This window comes from Ambystoma mexicanum, chromosome 7p, assembly GCF_040938575.1.
Source record: "Ambystoma mexicanum isolate Mex_15411 chromosome 7p, UKY_AmexF1_1, whole genome shotgun sequence".
In the NCBI taxonomy this organism is placed as follows: domain Eukaryota; kingdom Metazoa; phylum Chordata; class Amphibia; order Caudata; family Ambystomatidae; genus Ambystoma; species Ambystoma mexicanum.
The window spans coordinates 160,194,997-160,215,720 of NC_090939.1; the positions used below are offsets into that span (position 1 = coordinate 160,194,997).

Below are 20,724 nucleotides of genomic sequence, written 5' to 3' on the forward strand. Positions count from 1 at the left end.
TATGAGAGTTGTTGACTGCCCCTTTCTAAACCCACATTGGTTTCTCTGGCGTTTCTTTTATCCCAGTTTGCTATCCGTCTAATAAAGCTATCGACTGATAGTTGTTTCCATCAGACCAATTGCCCTTTTTAAAGATTGGAACAACTATAGATTCTTTCCAGGAGCACAGTGTAGCTCTTGCTTTCAGAATGTCTTTGAACAGGTTTGCTAGGATCAGGGATCAAGGATCCACGTTTGACTTAAGGCTGGTATTTGTGAGTCCATTTGGGCTTGCTGCATTAGAATTAGAAGTTTAAATCAGATTCCTAACTTCGAGTTAATCGAACTCCATGATCCATGGGTCGTTTTTTTTTGTTACCCCCTTGCGTTTTATCTTTGATTCTTCCCACATGTCAGCCCAGTGAATTCGCCATTCAGATTCCCCTACTGAATTGCTTTGCATTATCGTTTTGGTCTATAGTTTCTGCATTAACAATGGCTCAAACATTCTTTGTATTCTTTTCTAGGAGCACTGGCAGCATCCTTTCATTGTCCTGCTGAATCATTTATTGTTTATTTTGTATCCAGTTTTTATAAGCTCCTACTAAAGCGCTTTATTTTCCACATATGGTTTGCTAACTAGTACCTGCTTCTGCTGTGCTATTTACTCTGCCTTATGTTCTTTATTTTACATATTTCTTCATTGAATGTGTGAGCATGCATTTTGTGTCTCTTTACGCTGTTTTTTCCCTTTTCACCTTCTCATATGAAATCATTGAAGGATTCATACGTACACTTTTCTAACAAGCAGTCTACCTGCCCACTGTTGGCCCATGTCTCGAATTTTTTGTTAGGTGCACACCATTGCGGCTACTTTTTATTACCACCACTGGAAACAACCAGCTCCTGTAGTGTTTCCCTCGATTGCTCTGATTTGGTATATAGGCTGAATGTAGCTTCTAGTGTGCTATGATCGCTTAATTGAGTATTGAGTATTGCCAATCTAAAACCTGTTACACTGCCAGAAAATGTGTCTGGACAATCTTAGTCAGTCAGTGTTCGATTTTGTTTCCACCTTTTCCACGTGGCCCTTTTTGGTAGATCTCCCCTCACATTTCCATGTGCAGCTAACCGGTCCAATTCAATCAGCAGGTCCATTTCCTACCATTTTGACTACCATAACCTTTTTTCCACTCCCTCCACTTCTATATCTTGTTTTAAAATCGTCTCCCATTATTACATTCCTTTCCCCACTAGCCCTCCAGTCCAACAGGCCGTCTTCTATATGTTTTATTAATTCAATTATTCCTACCTGTCGCTCATTCCAATAGAAATTGATAATTAGGATCTTCATTTCAATGTCTTTACCCGTTTTATAGTTCACTGTCCGGGCCAGGATTCCGGGAACGGATTTTGAGAGAATCTTTAAAGATTCAAATTTGGTGTTTCCGAAGCCACATAAGAGGCTGCCCGAAGGTCTTCCCACACTAGATTTAGTTACCAATGGTTTCCTGATTTGGTATCCACCTCTCCAGATGTATTTTGTTAACCATGTCTCTTGTAAAATGATAATGTCTCCTTTTGCGAACATACCATTCTGCTTTTCATGATTCTGAAAGTTATTATATCCCCTCTTATTCTAGACAACTATCCTTGGTGGGTCATCTGCCCAGGTTCTTCTTCTTCGTTCAATTCCTTCGTCAAGTAATTTTTCAGGGATTCTAACACTTCCGCCCAACTGCCCTCCAGGGCTCCACATGAAGCACTTAGTACTATGTTAAGTGCTGAAATCGATGGTGATATTAGTTTAATATGTCCGTCTGCCTCTTTCAATGTATGATGTAGAGGTCTGGGTCTTCTCCTTACTGAGTCATATTTTGTGTCACTATGGGTCATGATCTCCAATAGTTGGGAGAGGAGTCCTCCATCAAATCTGATTCATCCCGAATTAACCACACTGCTTGTTGATCATTAGAATAACTCTGTGCTTCTCCGTACTCTATCAGCAATCTTCCCTTAATACACTTGTCCTCTCCTTTATTGCCCCTCGAGTCCTCGGTGCATATGCTAGCCCCCTCCAGTATGCTTATATCAGTGATGTTCCCATGGACTGCCCATGCATCTGGATTTAATTGCTTGGAGCCTCTAAGATCAGTGCTGGTCCCAATTATTTTGTAGTGTTCCTCAGGCCTGTAGCCCTTTCCCGCAGTTACATTGGGTTAGTCTTGTGTCTTATGTCTACTAGCTATGCTAGCGCCATGCATTTGATCAGATATTTTACCAAGCTGTATATTTATATTAGTCGCAGAACTTCTCTGTCTTTCTGTACCTTTTTGTCATGGATTGTTCTGTCATTCTAAGATTACAACGGATGAGTCCACCAGCAGTTTTGGATGACATTTGGCTTCATATTCAAAAGTACATAATTGCCTTTCGGTCTCTTTAGTTAATGTGTGGCCTCTTGTGTCCTATGCGACTTCCCGGGTTGCCTGCGTAGACTCCAAGGCAGATTGCATTTTTTTCCTTGTAATAGGGGCCATATTTTTAGTTCTGGAATTGCGTGTGTAGTGCAGTACACTAGACTATGGGCCTCATTACGAGTCCGGCGGTAACCGAGGCGGTAAAACCGCTAGACTCGTATTACCATTCCGCCTCCGTGATTCCTGGAATTACCGGGGCATTACAACCCCGGTTTTCCGGGAATCATGGTGTTAATCCCCATTCCCATTGTGTCCTATGGGACTCGATGGGGATCATGGAAACACCGGCAGCATCTCATAATGCTGCCAGTGTTTCCTCGTCCGCCTGCAGGCGGGCGGTGCTAAACCCGCCAGGTCAGACCTTGAGGGAACATCACCTCACGCCAGCAGGAGTTGTGATCGCCCGGCATGGAAACAACGGTGGAGGCGGGTTTACCGCCACCGTTGTCTCCATACCGGGCTATTTGTAATGAGGCCCTATGTCTCGGATATTGCAGTGATTTTAGAGTATTTTATCTTAGACACTTTATAGGGTCCCCCTTAGGTCCGCAAGTTCAAGGCTCCTGGCCCGCAGTCACTAGCCTGGCAGATCGCACATTTACAAATACAATTTCACTGAATCAATTGCAGCAATTAAATGCCACTAGCAAGTTTAAAGGGTCCAGGCAGTCACTTTATTAGCAATTCACAATTCACAGGTTCAATCCCACTGGATCAAATTGCAAGAGTTAATGTCACTAGCGAGGTCAAAGGCCCTTGGCCCACAGTCACTTGCTTAGTGTTTTACAGAATCAATTACCCCACATCAATTTTATCAACGGTATCAGTTATTTCAGAATATCACTTTGTCACTTTATCACTTTTGTCACCATCACTTTTGCAGGTTCCAAGGCTCCAGGCCCGCAGTCACTTGCTTGCTAGACTCACAGAACGTTGTTCCTGCAGATGAGGGTTATACCACGTACCTTAAACCGGCAGTAATCGGACTATGAACATTGCTCTAGACTTGATAACTAGGACTAGTCTCATGTCCCATGAATGAAAATATACAGCTGAGATATGCGCACATGAATGTTTCTATTTAGGCAACTCAGAACGCATGCAGTTCTGCCCCAAGTGGAAGCTGTGACGTCCCGAGGGCCACACAACAGGAGCCATGACATTGGATTTGCATCGCAAAGGCCACATCAGGCATTTAGGGCTATGCAAAACCTTTTTTGGCAAAAAAAGCTTTTAACTGTTTAACTTCTCTGTATACTTTCTCGCTCACCCTCTCTTTTGCTATTTACTTATGCCCTTCTCCCAATCTGTCCTCAATCACAAATCTACTTACATGATTTTTAAATTATTAAAACATGTTTTAAATCCGTTGCGGAGCAAGTTTGGCACTTTTTAGGCTACTTTGCTTATTTTGCACCATGTGCAAGGCTCACAACCATGACTTCCGGACGCCCTATTGCCATGCCTTTGCAACATCCAGAGACATGTGTCACTTCCGATCTTTTTACTTCTGGACATTTGCCTTCTCTGGCATTTACATCCGGATGATTCACATCACTTCCGGGCAAAGTCCTTTCTGGATTAAAACCCGCTTCTAGTAGTCTGTGCTACCTGAAACTATTTGTTTACTCCCGTATTAGCTCAGGCCACTCTGCGACTGTCATTATGGTGAAGTGCCCCTGACTCCTGCCTCTGCGGCCACGTGGTAGTTAGTCCCCATGGCTGCCAGATGCAGCAGCATTTATCCTGTTGGGAAAATCAACTAACAACTTTTGTTGTGGGAATTTTTAAAAAATTGTTTTAAATGAGGAGACTTCATGTGAGCAGCTGGTAATCTGGATTGAACAGAAAGTGTGCTCTCTGCTAAACCACGTCGCTCCCTCAAATAGCCGGTTTTTAAAGAGGTGCACAACGTTTAGAGGGGTGAAATCGTAATCTATCGTAAGATAGTAGTACTCTTCTATGAAGGATTCATGAACGAATATCAAAATAGAAAAGGTATGTGCACAAAATCGCAGGACAAACCAGTGCACCTCTTCTGCGAGTCTCAACGGACGTCATTACCACGTCAAGGGGGCCAAAAAGTTACCATGTGTATGAGCTCTGTCCGCCATAATTTGTGCAACAAGTTTCTTCAGCAAGTTTGGATTTTCTGAAGACTTGTGTTTCTGTTCAATCAGTCTTCAAAAAAAACAGTGATGGATTTTCAGCTCCTCGTATGCGTAACCCCCTTCTCCTTCCCATGAAAAATCTTTCTCTGGGCCGCTTTTGATTCGGGATATAATGGGAGCAGTATATAATGGGACTACCTAAATGCTTCGGCATTGGGCGTAGTAAGTGGGAAACTGAGAAATTGATTATAGGGGAGGGATCGTGTCATGGTATTGTGTGGAGCACAGTTTTTCGAGTGGTCACATGAGTCATGTCTGGTATCGCGCTGTCTGCGCTATAGCCCAAGGGATTGCAAAAGAGCAGCTCAGACATCCACAGTAAGCTATTCCTTGACTGACCCAGTGAGAATGGGATCATGTAGATAAATGGCACCATTTTACTCATCCAGACCCCACCAAGCAGATCCGCCAGGGAGTTATATTTGATCTGGCTCGAATTATATACCTGCATGGTACTCTAGCAACTTGCTGTTCAAAAGTGCACCAACAACAATGGGACTGTTCATTTGACTGGTCTTGAAAGCCCCTAAACAGCAGTCATTGTCAAAGAGCAAAGCTCTGAAAAGCTCCAAGAACAGTTAAGAGAATTAGAAGCTGAGCAGGCTAATTTGGCTGTCCCTAAAACCAACAAGCATTGGCAATGCCAACCGTTTAGGCTTTTGTGTAGGCATGGCAAAGGCACTTGCCAGGCACAGCCGTAGTGGTATTAACTAACGATTGTTGGTAGCAGGTGTGAAATGGTGCGCGTACCTGGGCATATAGCAGTGCCTGGCAAAAGCTTAAAACATCTCCCAGCTCAATCTCCATGCTGAATCTGTTGGTAGTCTTCATGACCATCAGTCTGACTTCAGAGCTGCCAGAAGCACGGAAACTGCTCTCCTGAACATCCGTGAGGACCTGCTCTCGAACCTTGACTCTAACATTCCATGTGTTCTCATTTTGCTTGATTTCTCTTCTGCCTTTGATACTGTCAACCATACCATCCTGCTCAACCGTCTCCGTGATAACCTGGGTATCACTGGTCAGGCTCTGGCGTGGCTGACCTCTTTCCTCTCCAATCGACCCTCCCAGGTCCAACTGGGGTCTTTCCTCTGACATCTTTTTCTCTACCTGTGGTGTCCCCCAGGGATTTAACCTCTCTCCCTGGCTGTTCAACCAGTATCTGGCACTTCTCGCCCACCGCATCGCTGCTCTCTGCCCCAACTTTCAGTGCTATGCGGATGATACCCAGCTCATTTTCAGGCTACCCTCGACCTCCTCTTCCCCTTCTCTCATCTCTGGCTGTCTTTCTGCTATCCAGGAATGGTGTGCCGCCAACGACCTCTGCCTTAATGCCAGTAAGACTGAGATTCTACTCATCGGCACACCCACTCCCTCCTTCCCTGCAGCTCTCTGGCCGGCCTCTCTTGGCCCTCTTCCTGCTCCTACCTGCAAGGCAAAAAACCTTGGGGTCTTCTTCGACTCCACACTCTCCTTCTCTCCTCACATATCCGACGTCTCTAAGAAGTCACACTACCAGCTACACCTCCTCAGAGGTATCCTTCCATTCCTCTTCTTCCCCCAGAAGCTCACTGTCCCTAGAGTCCTGGTTCTCTCGAAGCTGGACTACTGTAACAGCCTTTATCTAAATCTGCCCGCCTCTACTCTCCGCCCTTTGCAACTCATCCAGAACAGGACTGCGAGACTTGTCTTTGGCCTCAAGCCCAGGGACCAGGGACTGTATCTCTGCAGGACTGAAATCACTGCACTGACTCCCAGTGACTGCGAGGATCAAGTTCAAAACCCTCTGCATTGTCCACAAGGCCGTCTGGGGCCTTGGGCCAAACTACCTTCAACTCTCTCTTCCTAAATATCTTCCTTCTCGAGCTCTTCGCTCATCCGCCTCCAACTCCCTCAGGGTCAGCCGCTTCTCCAAACAACGAGTTGGGGGCAGATCTCTCTCCGCTGCAGGGGCCTCCCTCTGGAACAGCCTTCCTGCCTCCCTGAAACTTGAGGAGAACCATCTCCGGTTCCGGAAGCACCTCAAAACCTTCCTCATTGCCTCCGCTTTCTCTCCCTCTCTCCCCTGCTAATACTACTGAAACTGCACTGAATCTGCAACTGGGCCACTCACCGTTATCGGTCCTTGGCCCAGCCACTCTCCCCTGCACTGCCTGCATGGCAACCCCTGCACTACGGGACTGTCTGTATCCCTACAGCCCCCCTTCCCAGCACTTGTCTGCACTTACTTCGCACTTGCCACCAGCTGTCCCTTGTCATTTATTCTGTTTGCTGTATGCTATTAACCCTGTACTGCACTTTCCCCTCTCCCTTTCCCCCTTGCACTTTTCCCTTTCCCTCTACCCTTTGCACTTGCACGATCTGAATGACACCTGGCCTAGTAGGATCGTTGTCTGTCTCCCCTTGTTTCCCCCTTGCCTCGTCGCGCCTTGAAACACATGTGTATAGGCGCGTTACAAATGCCATATCATATCATATGCATAAGCCAAAGATGTTGACTTTGCCAACAATTGTTTGAAACAGGACTTCAGTGTCTTTGCCAATGCCTCTTTTTAACAGGACTTCAGTAAAGGACATGCAGAGTGTTTATTTTGAGTGGCAGAAAGAAGGCCTGGTAAGACATTCTTATTATACCAGTAACGTGTTTACAACTCCAATTAAGTCATTAACTCTCAGACTGCTTTGAACAAACGTTGGCAGGCATTTTGAATGCAACGCTTGATGGTAAGGCTTGATTAAAGGGAGCTCAAGGAGTTCCCATGAGGAGGTGTTTTAAGCAGGCAGAGGCAGCAATGGCTGCGAATGGCAATAGGGTTTAGCATGGCCATCATTATTATTATTATTATTATTTATTACATTTGTTACACGCCCAGACCCTCGGGTATCACGGCGAGATTACATAGAAAATTATTCACGTTTTTGCATACATAGGAAATACATGGTTAAACAATGAGTTAAAACTGAATCATTCTGGACATTCTTTCTTATACAATGGAGAGCACAATACGCATAGTTTTCAAGATTATGCAATAGAGAAGGTTACAGTTATATTTACAGTTGCCTAAAATCAGCGGCAGTTGGACCTCATGTTATTTGAAAAGCCATGTTTTGGGTGATTTTTTGAAGACAGCAAGGGAACTCACTTCTTTAATGCTATTGGGAAGGGAGTTCCAGTGTTTGGGGGCTAAGTGTTTGAAGCTACTGCCGCCCGCTTTGGTGTTCTTGAAGCGAGGGATTTCCAGTAGTTGCTGGTTGTGCCATGGGTTGGCACATAACCACACGATATCTGAAAGAGACTGTGTGCCTGCTCATATGCCATTCCTTTCTATCTGTACTCCAATGCAATAGTTTTGGCTTGTTGGGGTCGCAAGTGACACCAAATCGCCCAAACTGAAAAGGGTTATAACCGACTATACAGATATCCCACGGGGACCCCATCCAAAAGACACTAAAGTGGGTATTCTAGTCTCTTAACCCTACGATATTGAATCCGGCACCCGATCGAAATCCAGCAGCTGCCGCTTCTACACCTCTATCGCCTGGCAAGCATGGCAGAGTTCAGAGCCCAGATTTGACCTTTAGTCACTGCCAGCAGAAAGTTCTTCAACACCTGTACGATCACTGGGAGGCTCTACATTGCAATTTGTTTCATGGCCTGATTGATTCCGGTGGAGAACCGAAGAGGTTGGATATTGACCATCTGGTGGATGGGCGACATTTGAGGAGTTTCCAAATTCGCCTCCTCAAATGGGCGCTGCACCATTCCCTTTAAGATCCATAATAGGGGCAGGCAGTGCATTAGTTACTATGTGCGTGCTGTGGAGCACCAGACTTATTTAATATTGGTTAAGATTCGTAAAGCTCCTGTAAAATTTCAAGAACATGTTATTAGAGATCGACAGTTGCAAGCTGCTAGCCAGGCAAGCTCAATTCCTTGCATACACCCAGTACAACATTTCATACTCGCCAAGAGTCAAGTCTCAATGGCAAATGGCTAGTGCAGATCTTGCACCCTGATGTTCTAATCCCATTTGCTTTGATATCAACGGGGACGGCTTTCCCACAGACCAGTTCACTTTACTGAAGCAAAATCCCAATTGGCCAGTACAGGGACCCCCTATGGATACACTGAAAGATTAGACCTATGGGTTGCTTCACACTATCCTGGAGCTCTTTCCCAAAAAAACACGCCGGACCAGAATGAATGCATGCAAGTAGGGTAACCGAGAAAACCCCTGTCGGCTTCCATGAATGATTGAACAGGTGTTTTGATCAATGTTCAGGGATCTTGAATGTCACAATCACTTACAGCGCAATACATTGTGTTTTCTGCATTCGTTACGGAGCTGCAGCCCGAGATGGCAAATGGAATTAAGGGATTACTCATTGGTTCGGAAGGAAAGAATTTAACTGAAGTACTACTGTTGGGTATGCAGCATTTTCATTAAGAAAAACAAGACCCAGAATGAAAATACTGAGGCTATGTTAATAGCGCTATAAATTCAGCAGCTCCATCCTACACGGGGAAGGGCGGTCCACCGATCGAGTGCTAGCATCAGAGGAAGAGGGCTGTGCAGAGGGAGAAGAGGATTACTGGCTAATATGGGTCAAGGAGGATTAAAGGATAAAGGGTTGTGCGCTGGTTGTTCCCTGCCATGTATTAATTACCTGCTGGATCTCTTTTACCAACGACTTGCTTCCAATTTTACCTTGGTGTGAGCAAGCTGCTCATGGTGGTGCTAGGTGTGACTGGTGGAGTTGCTTTGGTGTACTTTGGATCAGCAAGGTACTTTGAGTTCACCTTATTGAACTGCAGCTGAACTATTATCATTGAATCCTAGAAGCTGGAACTGTTGGGTTGGAACCGTGGCTAGATTTCGAGAACACTGCAACGAGCTGGTGATTATGCCTGCTCTTTCTTATATGCAAGCTATATCTTTTTTTTTTTTATCTTGAACAAGCACGTTGTACTTTATCTGCATTGACCTTTACATTTTGAACATGTATGTGTGTTTCTCCTCTTAAGGTACGGAGTCTGGATTAGAATCATGACTCATAATTGACAGCCAGCGAAGACTGACTAAAGAATGACCGAACAGAGACACAACTGAAACTGTGCCCCTTGAGTGTACTGTGTTGTGCTGTGGCATTCAGGGTGACAAAGCTGTATTTTTTTTTCTTTGAGTGCACCTTACATCAAATTGAGGGGCGGGGCGGTGACTGCAGGCTTATTGCCTCTCGGTTCTCAGTACTACACGTGTGACTAATCTCCCGACTTGTGCTGCCATACAATAATCTTGCTATAGCGAAGGGTTTATAAATTATTGGTGGAGTGACTGTGAGCTTGTGGCCTTTGAGCTGCCCCCTTTCGGAATCCAGACGCTGCAAACTACAGGTGTGTTAAATCTTTACATTTTAAGAACCAAAAAAGGCTAGATAACATATCTAGTCAAACAGCCGCTCTCCGTACATACCCTGTACGGGTGATATAGTTTAAACTTAGATTGAAATGTAAGTACTTTTCTTCTTATGCATAAGTTCAAAGAAGAGACACTTGATTGAAAGTAGTGGTGAGAGTAATATGTTTATCAAAAACATATATTTCGAACACTGAAGAAAAGGAAAAAGTCACTAATTCTGTCTTAGTGAGGATACAGCTGCCACTTCTCATATTTTAAATAGACTTTGTGTACCAATGCATTTCGGAGCAAATAGCTCCTTCATCAGGGTGAGTCTAATCTAATAACATAGAATAAGAATGTATATCGCATAACATATGAAATAACGTAAAAAATAGCGCAATATGCAATCATAAATCACAATAGAAAAGGTAATAAATTAGAAATCACATACCAGAAAGTAGATGAGGGTTCAGGTCAAAGTAAAACATGTAATAAAATAAAGTAGACAAAACCGAGAGTTAATAAGTGCAAGTAGCGAGGGAATTAGACCATGTGAATGGAGAGAAAAACAATGTAAATGGACTCACGAGAAGTGTTTGGCCTCGTAGAAACAAAAACTACAGTCACAGGCAGAAATGTGAACTGTTGTCGGTAACAGCAGCGTACAGAATGCAGCCAATTCGAAAAAGCTGTAAAAAGCAAAAGTGTGTTTTAGGTGGAGTCAATGAAGCGCCGTGGCGCTGTGATTAGAAAGAGGCGTCTTCAATGGTTACCTAGAAGACATACAGGGTCAATGCCGGCCAGAACGCCGTTCTGCATCGCTGTAAGCAAGCGTTGCTAATGGTAACGCTGCTATAAATACCCACGTGATCGCATCGCGTCAGGAGAGTAGCGCGATGCGGCACGTACTATTAGGAGACTGTGTATGAGATTTGTGGGCATATTTGGAGCTAAAAATACAATTATCAACCCTCGGGTGAGATAGAAAGGAAAAATGAATAAAAGAAAAACGAATATACAAAAATGATAAACATGGAAAAAATACTGTAGAAAAGTAAACAAAAGGGAAGGTAATAGAAACATGTAACTACACAGGCACCAAATCTGGTAGCCCATGTGAAAGTGAAGGATAGTGAACTAGCATCACAGCCGTAGTAGGTGGCACTAGAGGTGTCACCTTGGGTCCCAGACGGGTGTCCGGGAAAGGCTGCAAAGATGCATGGGCACAATGCGTGCAATCCATGTGTCAATTAAGGAAATTAGCAAGTTTTGACAAAACAACTCTGAAGATTTGGAGCACTCCGTAAGTGTTATCAGTGCCTAAGGATACTGGCCTAGACCTCACAATATGTTGAGGACCGCATTAAATGTCTATTAACAGTCAAACCATTACGTATGACATGCAAAACCATCAATAACTAGTTCAAGGAACATTATGTAATGTCACATGAAATCAACATAGATACATCACATTCAAAGATAACAATGATAATTGATTTCTTCATTTAGGCCATTGGGATACAGGCTCCCCAATCTGTCAATCCAATATGTCTCTCTTTGGTTAAGCCGAAGGCTCAGATCTTCATGTGGATTGACTTTGCTTAGCACTTCAAGAATCAAAAATCTGATTTGAATCAGGTTGTGGCGTTTCTCGTTCCAATGGCGAGCCACTGCCGAGTTGGGATTAACATTACGTATACAAGAGCGGTGTTCGTTCCAACGTACTTTAGCTGCTCTCATGGATTGACCAACATAATATTTCCCACAGGGACACTTTATTCCATAAATGATATTCTCACTATCACAAGTGCCAAATGTCCTCAGCAGAATCTTGTTGCCTGTGCTGGGATGGTATATGGTATTACCTTTGATGACCAGGTTGCAATTAGTACAATGTAGACAAGGATATGTCCCTGTGCGTTGAGTACTGGATTCTTTTAAGGGAGGTCGTGTGCGTACTAATTCATCGCGTAAATTCTTGCTTCTTTGATAGGCGAATACTGGTAATTGTTCAAACAGTTTCTGTACTCTAACATCATTCTTAAGGATATTCCAATGTTTCTTAATGGAATTCTTTATCTTGTTGCTCTGAATGGAGAATCTTGAAACATATACTGGTGTTTGTAGCTCCCTTTTGGGTTTAGTGGTACCGGTAAGAAGTGTATCACGCTCAACAGTTTGTACTCTTTGGGACGCTGAGTTCAGTTCTTCCTCTGTGTAGCCACGAGCTAGGAATTTGTCTTTCATAGCTTGCTGTTGAGTTAAGCATTCTGCAGGATCGCTCACTATTTTTTTCACTCGTAAAAGTTGGCTGTATGGTAAATTCCTCAGAAGGCTTGGTTGATGAAAACTTAGACGATGTAAAAGATTATTGCGATCGGTGGTTTTGCGATATAGAGTAGTGTTGTAACCAGTATCTTTCTTGGTAATGCTAACATCAAGAAATGTGATATGTTCTCTAGATATCTCACTCGTGAATTGAATGCGTGGATCGATACTGTTCAAATATTCAAAAAAGACCATGAACATGTCGTGAGTGCCCGTCCAAATTCCAAATATATCATCGATATATCGTAACCATAGGTAAATGTTCTGATTCCACTCTTGTTTTTTAAGTACATGCTCGGATTCAAATTTGTGCATGAAGCAGTTAGCATATGACGGTGCCATTGTGGCACCCATCGATGTCCCTGAAGTTTGTAAAAAGAACTTATTGCGATACTGAAAATATGAATTTTCGGCAATGAATTGAAGAAGAGTCAAAATAAATTCTTTCTGTGCACGGATTGGTGGCGATTCTAGTAAGAGCCATTCAACAGATTCGATGCCTAGATCATGCGGAATGGATGTGTACAAACTCTTAACATCGATTGTAAACATAAAGTGCTCTTGATTGAATATTATGTCATTGAGCTTCTGTAGAAAATGCGAAGTATCTCTGATGTAAGTGGAGGTTTTTTGTATCAGAGGTTGAAGAAAAAAATCGATATAAACTCCGAGTGGTTGGTTAATGCTGTCCATACCAGCGACAATGGGTCTTCCTGGAGGTCTGACTTGATCTTTGTGAATTTTAGGTAATGTGTAAAAGTTTGGAATCCTTGGGTGAGTAGTAATAAGAAATTTGCGGGTATGTTCATTTATCCAGTCAAGTTCGTACGCTTTATCCAGCAGAGTTTCCAAGTTTTGTTTAATGGATACAGTGGGGTCATGGTCCAAGGGTGCATAGACAGTGCGATCTTGTAGTTGTCTCATACACTCAGCATCATAATCTGTGGTATTCATGATTACCAACGCTCCCCCTTTGTCCGCTGGGCGGATAGTTATCTCTTTGTCGCAATATAGGTCCCGAATTGATTTCATTTCATGTGGTTTCATATTCTTGTATGGTGGGATTTTGTAACTAATACGTTCCAAATCCTTAGTAACCATTTTCTGAAAGATATCAATCGATGGAACTGAGATAGGTGGTATAAAGCTACTCTTAGTTCGAAACTCTTGAAAATCTGGAATATCGGTGGTACTCTCATATGGTTCAAGTTCCTCGAAGAATACCTTGAGTTTCAATTTTCTGATAAACTTATAGAGTTCGATCTTGGAGTTAAACAAGGTTGTACTATAAGTGGGCACAAAGCTTAACCCTTTCTGAAGTGTATTAACTTCAGTTTTACTCAATGCTTTCTGAGATATGTTGATAACTAGGTTTTCCTCAGTTGTAGTCGTGTTTGTGGCTTGTTTCTGAGGTTTCCTCCTCCCCCTGCGGGTTCTTTTGGGCGCGCTCCTAAAAAAGCCGAGCTTGCGGGTGTTTGGATTGAAGAACTAGCTGGGCGATTGTCGTCACCCGATGGTCGTTCCGTGTGTGCGTCAGTATCCCTTTGTGTTTCTGAATCAGAACTGGATGTGGTGTCTGTTGGATATTTATATGGTTTCTTTGAGGCTACTGGTCCGTATTTTTCCATCCACGTATATACTTCTTCGTTAATATAGTCGTAGGTATCTCGTTTGAATTTTTTCACCTTTTTCTGTTCTAACTCAGTTTTATAATCTTCAAGTTTTGTATTAATTTCTGTTAAGATAATATCATATTCTTCTTTCCCCAGTGACGTCACAAGCTCTTTCTCTATTTCTTGAATCTCGGAGTTAAGAGAAATTAAATTTTTAGATAGTTCCTGGATAGTTAAAAGAATCAAGTCTAGGGAACACTTGTTCAGAATGGCCTCCCACTTGTGTACAAATTCTTTGCTTTCTTTGCAAAGGGTAGGACGAAGTTGGATGCGTAAGCCTCTTGGTATACGTTGATTTTTGAAGTAGCGACCTAGTGTGATCGCATGAAGTTTTCGGTTGATTTCCTTGCGAATTAGGTATTCTAGTTGTTTTATGCGTTTCGCCGGATCCTTAGTAGTAGTGGCATGTGTGCCTAAAGTCGTTTCGCTAATTAGTTCGAGAATGGCAGCTGCTTCCTCAGTCGAAAACCCTAAGGTTTCTGCACATTTCGATGATAGACCTTCGATGTCTTCAAAGGACATGTTGTTAAATGAAAAATATATAAATTGAAAATACTAAGATAGATGTGATCGCTGTGTGCCTCCACTTATGTGTGTCTCAAAAAAGGAGGAAAAAGAAGCAAATGAAAAAATAAAGTGGGCACCACACTTGTAGTAAATCTGTATATTAATATTAGACACTCAAAAAGAATTGAGTCAAAAATAGGACCAAAGCTCAAATAGATGCTTACAGGAGCTGGCTGCAATAAGTCTGGAGACACCCTGACTCGTAAATGCAAGAACCAAAAAAGGCTAGATAACATATCTAGTCAAACAGCCGCTCTCCGTACATACCCTGTACGGGTGATATAGTTTAAACTTAGATTGAAATGTAAGTACTTTTCTTCTTATGCATAAGTTCAAAGAAGAGACACTTGATTGAAAGTAGTGGTGAGAGTAATATGTTTATCAAAAACATATATTTCGAACACTGAAGAAAAGGAAAAAGTCACTAATTCTGTCTTAGTGAGGATACAGCTGCCACTTCTCATATTTTAAATAGACTTTGTGTACCAATGCATTTCGGAGCAAATAGCTCCTTCATCAGGGTGAGTCTAATCTAATAACATAGAATAAGAATGTATATCGCATAACATATGAAATAACGTAAAAAATAGCGCAATATGCAATCATAAATCACAATAGAAAAGGTAATAAATTAGAAATCACATACCAGAAAGTAGATGAGGGTTCAGGTCAAAGTAAAACATGTAATAAAATAAAGTAGACAAAACCGAGAGTTAATAAGTGCAAGTAGCGAGGGAATTAGACCATGTGAATGGAGAGAAAAACAATGTAAATGGACTCACGAGAAGTGTTTGGCCTCGTAGAAACAAAAACTACAGTCACAGGCAGAAATGTGAACTGTTGTCGGTAACAGCAGCGTACAGAATGCAGCCAATTCGAAAAAGCTGTAAAAAGCAAAAGTGTGTTTTAGGTGGAGTCAATGAAGCGCCGTGGCGCTGTGATTAGAAAGAGGCGTCTTCAATGGTTACCTAGAAGAAATACAGGGTCAATGCCGGCCAGAACGCCGTTCTGCATCGCTGTAAGCAAGCGTTGCTAATGGTAACGCTGCTATAAATACCCACGTGATCGCATCGCGTCAGGAGAGTAGCGCGATGCGGCACGTACTATTAGGAGACTGTGTATGAGATTTGTGGGCATATTTGGAGCTAAAAATACAATTATCAACCCTCGGGTGAGATAGAAAGGAAAAATGAATAAAAGAAAAACGAATATACAAAAATGATAAACATGGAAAAAATACTGTAGAAAAGTAAACAAAAGGGAAGGTAATAGAAACATGTAACTACACAGGCACCAAATCTGGTAGCCCATGTGAAAGTGAAGGATAGTGAACTAGCATCACAGCCGTAGTAGGTGGCACTAGAGGTGTCACCTTGGGTCCCAGACGGGTGTCCGGGAAAGGCTGCAAAGATGCATGGGCACAATGCGTGCAATCCATGTGTCAATTAAGGAAATTAGCAAGTTTTGACAAAACAACTCTGAAGATTTGGAGCACTCCGTAAGTGTTATCAGTGCCTAAGGATACTGGCCTAGACCTTACAGCTTTTTCGAATTGGCTGCATTCTGTACGCTGCTGTTACCGACAACAGTTCACATTTCTGCCTGTGACTGTAGTTTTTGTTTCTACGAGGCCAAACACTTCTCGTGAGTCCATTTACATTGTTTTTCTCTCCATTCACATGGTCTAATTCCCTCGCTACTTGCACTTATTAACTCTCGGTTTTGTCTACTTTATTTTATTACATGTTTTACTTTGACCTGAACCCTCATCTACTTTCTGGTATGTGATTTCTAATTTATTACCTTTTCTATTGTGATTTATGATTGCATATTGCGCTATTTTTTACGTTATTTCATATGTTATGCGATATACATTCTTATTCTATGTTATTAGATTAGACTCACCCTGATGAAGGAGCTATTTGCTCCGAAATGCATTGGTACACAAAGTCTATTTAAAATATGAGAAGTGGCAGCTGTATCCTCACTAAGACAGAATTAGTGACTTTTTCCTTTTCTTCAGTGTTCGAAATATATGTTTTTGATAAACATATTACTCTCACCACTACTTTCAATCAAGTGTCTCTTCTTTGAACTTATGCATAAGAAGAAAAGTACTTACATTTCAATCTAAGTTTAAACTATATCACCCGTACAGGGTATGTACGGAGAGCGGCTGTTTGACTAGATATGTTATCTAGCCTTTTTTGGTTCTTGCATTTACGAGTCAGGGTGTCTCCAGACTTATTGCAGCCAGCTCCTGTAAGCATCTATTTGAGCTTTGGTCCTATTTTTGACTCAATTCTTTTTGAGTGTCTAATATTAATATACAGATTTACTACAAGTGTGGTGCCCACTTTATTTTTTCATTTAAATCTTTACATTTTGCCACTTTAAATAGTTTTTGTTTCAAAATACACCAGTTCATTCAGTGCTCTACATATTTTATATACATGATTAAAATTGAGTTTGTAACCATATAGTAACTATTGTCAATACAATTTTGTGATAAATACTTTGACATGTTATTTTATGCATTCTAAGCATATAATAATTTTAATTTTCGAAAATGGGGAAGAGGAAAAGCTGCTAACTAAATAAAGGGCTTATTGTTATTGTTATTGTTATTTTGCATTTATATAGCGCCTTATATACCATTGGTATGGTCTGAAGGCGCTGGTAGGTTGAACGCCCTTGGGAACCGAGGTTCGGGTCAGTGGAGAGATTAGAGAGGGTCAAAGGTGCGTGTGCGCACCAGGTATGTGTGCAGCTGGTGCGGAATTTCTGTGGTAGCTGCTTCCTAGCGATAGGTGTGGTGGTTGAGGAATCAGGAGTATGTGTTCGGTCTGGCAGGAGTTATCCAGTCCGAGTGAGGCAGCATTAGGCCTGACGAGAACGCTTGGCTGGGGGTGAGAAACCAGCAATGTTTACTTAGAGTGATAGGGAGTGAGCGGCGGATGTTGATATGAGAACAGTTATACCGAATGGTGTCGTAGTATCTCTGTGTTCTACTTGAGTGGTGGTGTAAGGAGAGAGTAAGCGTGGGGTGTGAAATGAAGTATGCTCTTACAACGGTTCCTTGCGTTCCACATCAAAGTCTGCACATCACGCAATTCAGAGGGGTCCGGTCCGTGCGATGTGTTTTGTTTCTCATCTGCTCTTATGCACTATTCATCGGGTCAGCGAATTCATCCGTATAGCGTACTCCTCCATCTAGCATAATCATGCGCTCTGGTCCATTCATTCATTTGTTTCGTGCGTTCACCCGCTCCCCAGGCTCATCTGTTACGCACTCATTCGCATCAGATGCTCATCCGCCACTTGTCAGTTCTGCATTCATCAGCTCCGTTCACTCTTCCGTACGATGTACTTATCTGTTTTGTGTACACTCGTTTTCTCGCTCTTATTTCTCGTTCGTTCGACGCATACCCGTTCTCTCGCCATACTCAGCCGCTTGCTACACTCGGTCGCCCGACCTACTCAGCTGCTTGCCATACTCAGCCGCTCGCTACATTCCGTCGCTCGCCAGATTCAGCCGATAGCTGTACTCAGCCGTTCCCTAAGCTCCTCCGCGGTCCATGTTCTTCCCCTCATTACACTCAACCGTTTTCTACATTCATGTGCTCTCCATATTCATTCAGCCGCATTCTACACTCATGTGTTCTCCACATTCGTCTGTCCACCACATTTATTGGCTCTTCATATTCGTTCGCTCTGTACGCTCACCGCCCTCCACAGTCTTCCGCCCTCCACAGTCTTCCGCCCTCCGCAATGATCCGCCCTCCGCAATGATCCGCCCTCCGCAATTATCCGCCCTCCGCAATGGTCCGCCCTCCGCAGTCGTCCGCCCTCCGCAGTCGTCCGCCCTCCGCAGTCATCCGCGTCATCCGCAGTCATCCGCCCTCCACAGTCATCCGCGTCATCCGCAGTCATCCGCCCTCCACGGTCATCCGCCCTCCACGGTCATCCGCCCTCCACGGTCATCCGCCCTCCACGGTCATCCGCCTTCCACGGTCATCCGCCCTTCACGGTCATCCGCCTTCCACACTCATCTTCCACAGGCATCCGCCCTCCACACTCATCTTCCAAAGGCATCCGCCCTCCACAGTCATCCGCCCTCCACAGTTATCCGCCCTCCACGGTCATCCGCCCTCCACGGTCATCCGCCTTCCACGGTCATCCGCCCTTCACGGTCATCCGCCTTCCACACTCATCTTCCACAGGCATCTGCCCTCCACAGTCTTCCGCCATCCACACCCATCTTCCAAAGGCATTCGCCCTCCACAGTCGTCTGCCCTCCACCGTCATCCGCCCTCCACCGTCATCCGCCCTCCACCGTCATCCGCCCTCCACCGACATCCGCCCTCCACCGACATCCGCCCTCCACAGACATCCGCCCTCCACAGACATCCGCTCTCCACAGACATCCGCTCTCCACAGTCATCTTCCACAGGCATCCACCTTCCACATTCATCCGCCCTGCCCAGTCGTCCGCCCTCCAGTCATCCGCCCTCCACAGTCACCCGCGCTCCACAGTCATCTTCCACAGGCATACACCCTCCACCGTCATCCGCCCTCCACCGTCATCCGCCCTCCACCGTCATCCGCCCTCCACCGTCATCCGCTCTCCACCGACATCCGCTCTCCACAGACATCCGCCCTCCACAGTCATCTTCCACAGGCATCCACCTTCCACATTCATCCGCCCTCCACAGTCATCCGCCCTCCACAGTCATCCGCCCTCCACATCCGCCCTGCCCAGTCGTCCGCCCTCCACAGTCATCCGCACTCCACAGTCATCTTCCACAGGCATACACCCTCCACCGTAATCCGCCCTCCACGGTCATCCGCCCTCCACGGTCATCCGCCCTCCGCAATCATCCGCACTCCGCAGTAATCCGTCCTCCGCAGTCATCCGCCCTCCGCAGTCATCCGCCCTCCACCGTCATCCGCCCTCCACAGTCATCCGCCTTCCACAGTCATCCGCCCTCCACAATCATCTGTCAGCAGCGTTCATCTTCCACGCGCATTCCACTCGTCGGTACTCAGTCGGTCTCCCACTTCCGGCCTCTCACCCTCCACATTCCTCCGCTTTCCACATTCTTCCGCTCTCCACACCCTGTCGCTCCCCCATTCAGTCGCTGATACTTTTCTCTACTCATTACGCGCATCTGCTCTCCACGTTCTTCTGCTCTGTATGCTCTCTTCGCTCAACAAGCTCCTTCGCTCTGCATGCTCTTCCATTCTCCACCTTCCTCCACTTTCTACACATAGCCGCTCTCCATACTCGGACCGCTTTCTACAGTCAATTGGTTTACACACTCATCCGTCACCCCCATTGATTTTGCTCGTATTATTCATCGGGTCTCCAGACCCAACCGTCTTCCAGACGCACTTGTCAACCGCTTTCATCCTCCACATTCATTTATACTTGTCTAGAATCATCTTTATTCATTCGCCCTTCTCACTCATCCGTTCACCACACTCATCGGCTTTCCAAGCTCGTCCACGCTCTATTTTTCTTTTGTCCAGTGATCAATTTGTGTTATTGACATCACTGTTTAGATCTACATTACTCGTTTTAATTTCTTTTGTGAATATTTGATACAATCCGTCATCGCCTTCCACACTCATCTTCCACAGGCATCCGCCCTCCACACTCATCTTCCACAGGCATCCGCCCTCCACACTCATCTTCCACAGGCATCTGCCCTCCACAGTCTTCCGCCATCCACACCCATCTTCCAAAGGCATTCGCCCTCCACAGTCGTCTGCCCTCCACCGTCATCCGCCCTCCACCGTCATCCGCCCTCCACCGTCATCCGCCCTCCACAGACATCCGCCCTCCACAGACATCCGCCCTCCACAGACATCCGCTCTCCACAGACATCCGCTCTCCACAGTCATCTTCCACAGGCATCCACCTTCCACATTCATCCGCCCTGCCCAGTCGTCCGCCCTCCAGTCATCCGCCCTCCACAGTCATCCGCGCTCCACAGTCATCTTCCACAGGCATACACCCTCCACCGTCATCCGCCCTCCACCGTCATCCGCCCTCCACCGTCATCCGCTCTCCACCGTCATCCGCTCTCCACCGTCATCCGCTCTCCACAGACATCCGCTC

At 44.6% G+C, this 20,724-nt stretch overlaps 1 protein-coding gene across 7 annotated transcripts in view; it reads left to right on the forward strand.

Annotated features, from left to right (window-relative positions):
• Positions 1-20,724, forward strand: part of LOC138525778 (OX-2 membrane glycoprotein-like) — a 313,688-nt gene that overhangs the window by 67,569 nt on the left and 225,395 nt on the right. The window contains exon 1 of one of the 7 annotated variants that reach the window (XM_069635983.1): positions 7,196-7,244. The exons of the other annotated variants lie outside the window; for them this stretch is intronic. Coding sequence (XP_069492084.1) covers positions 7,206-7,244 — 39 coding nt within the window. The 5' untranslated portion in view covers positions 7,196-7,205. Of the gene's footprint in view, positions 1-7,195; positions 7,245-20,724 lie in introns of those variants that run through there. 7 annotated transcript variants of the gene reach the window in all.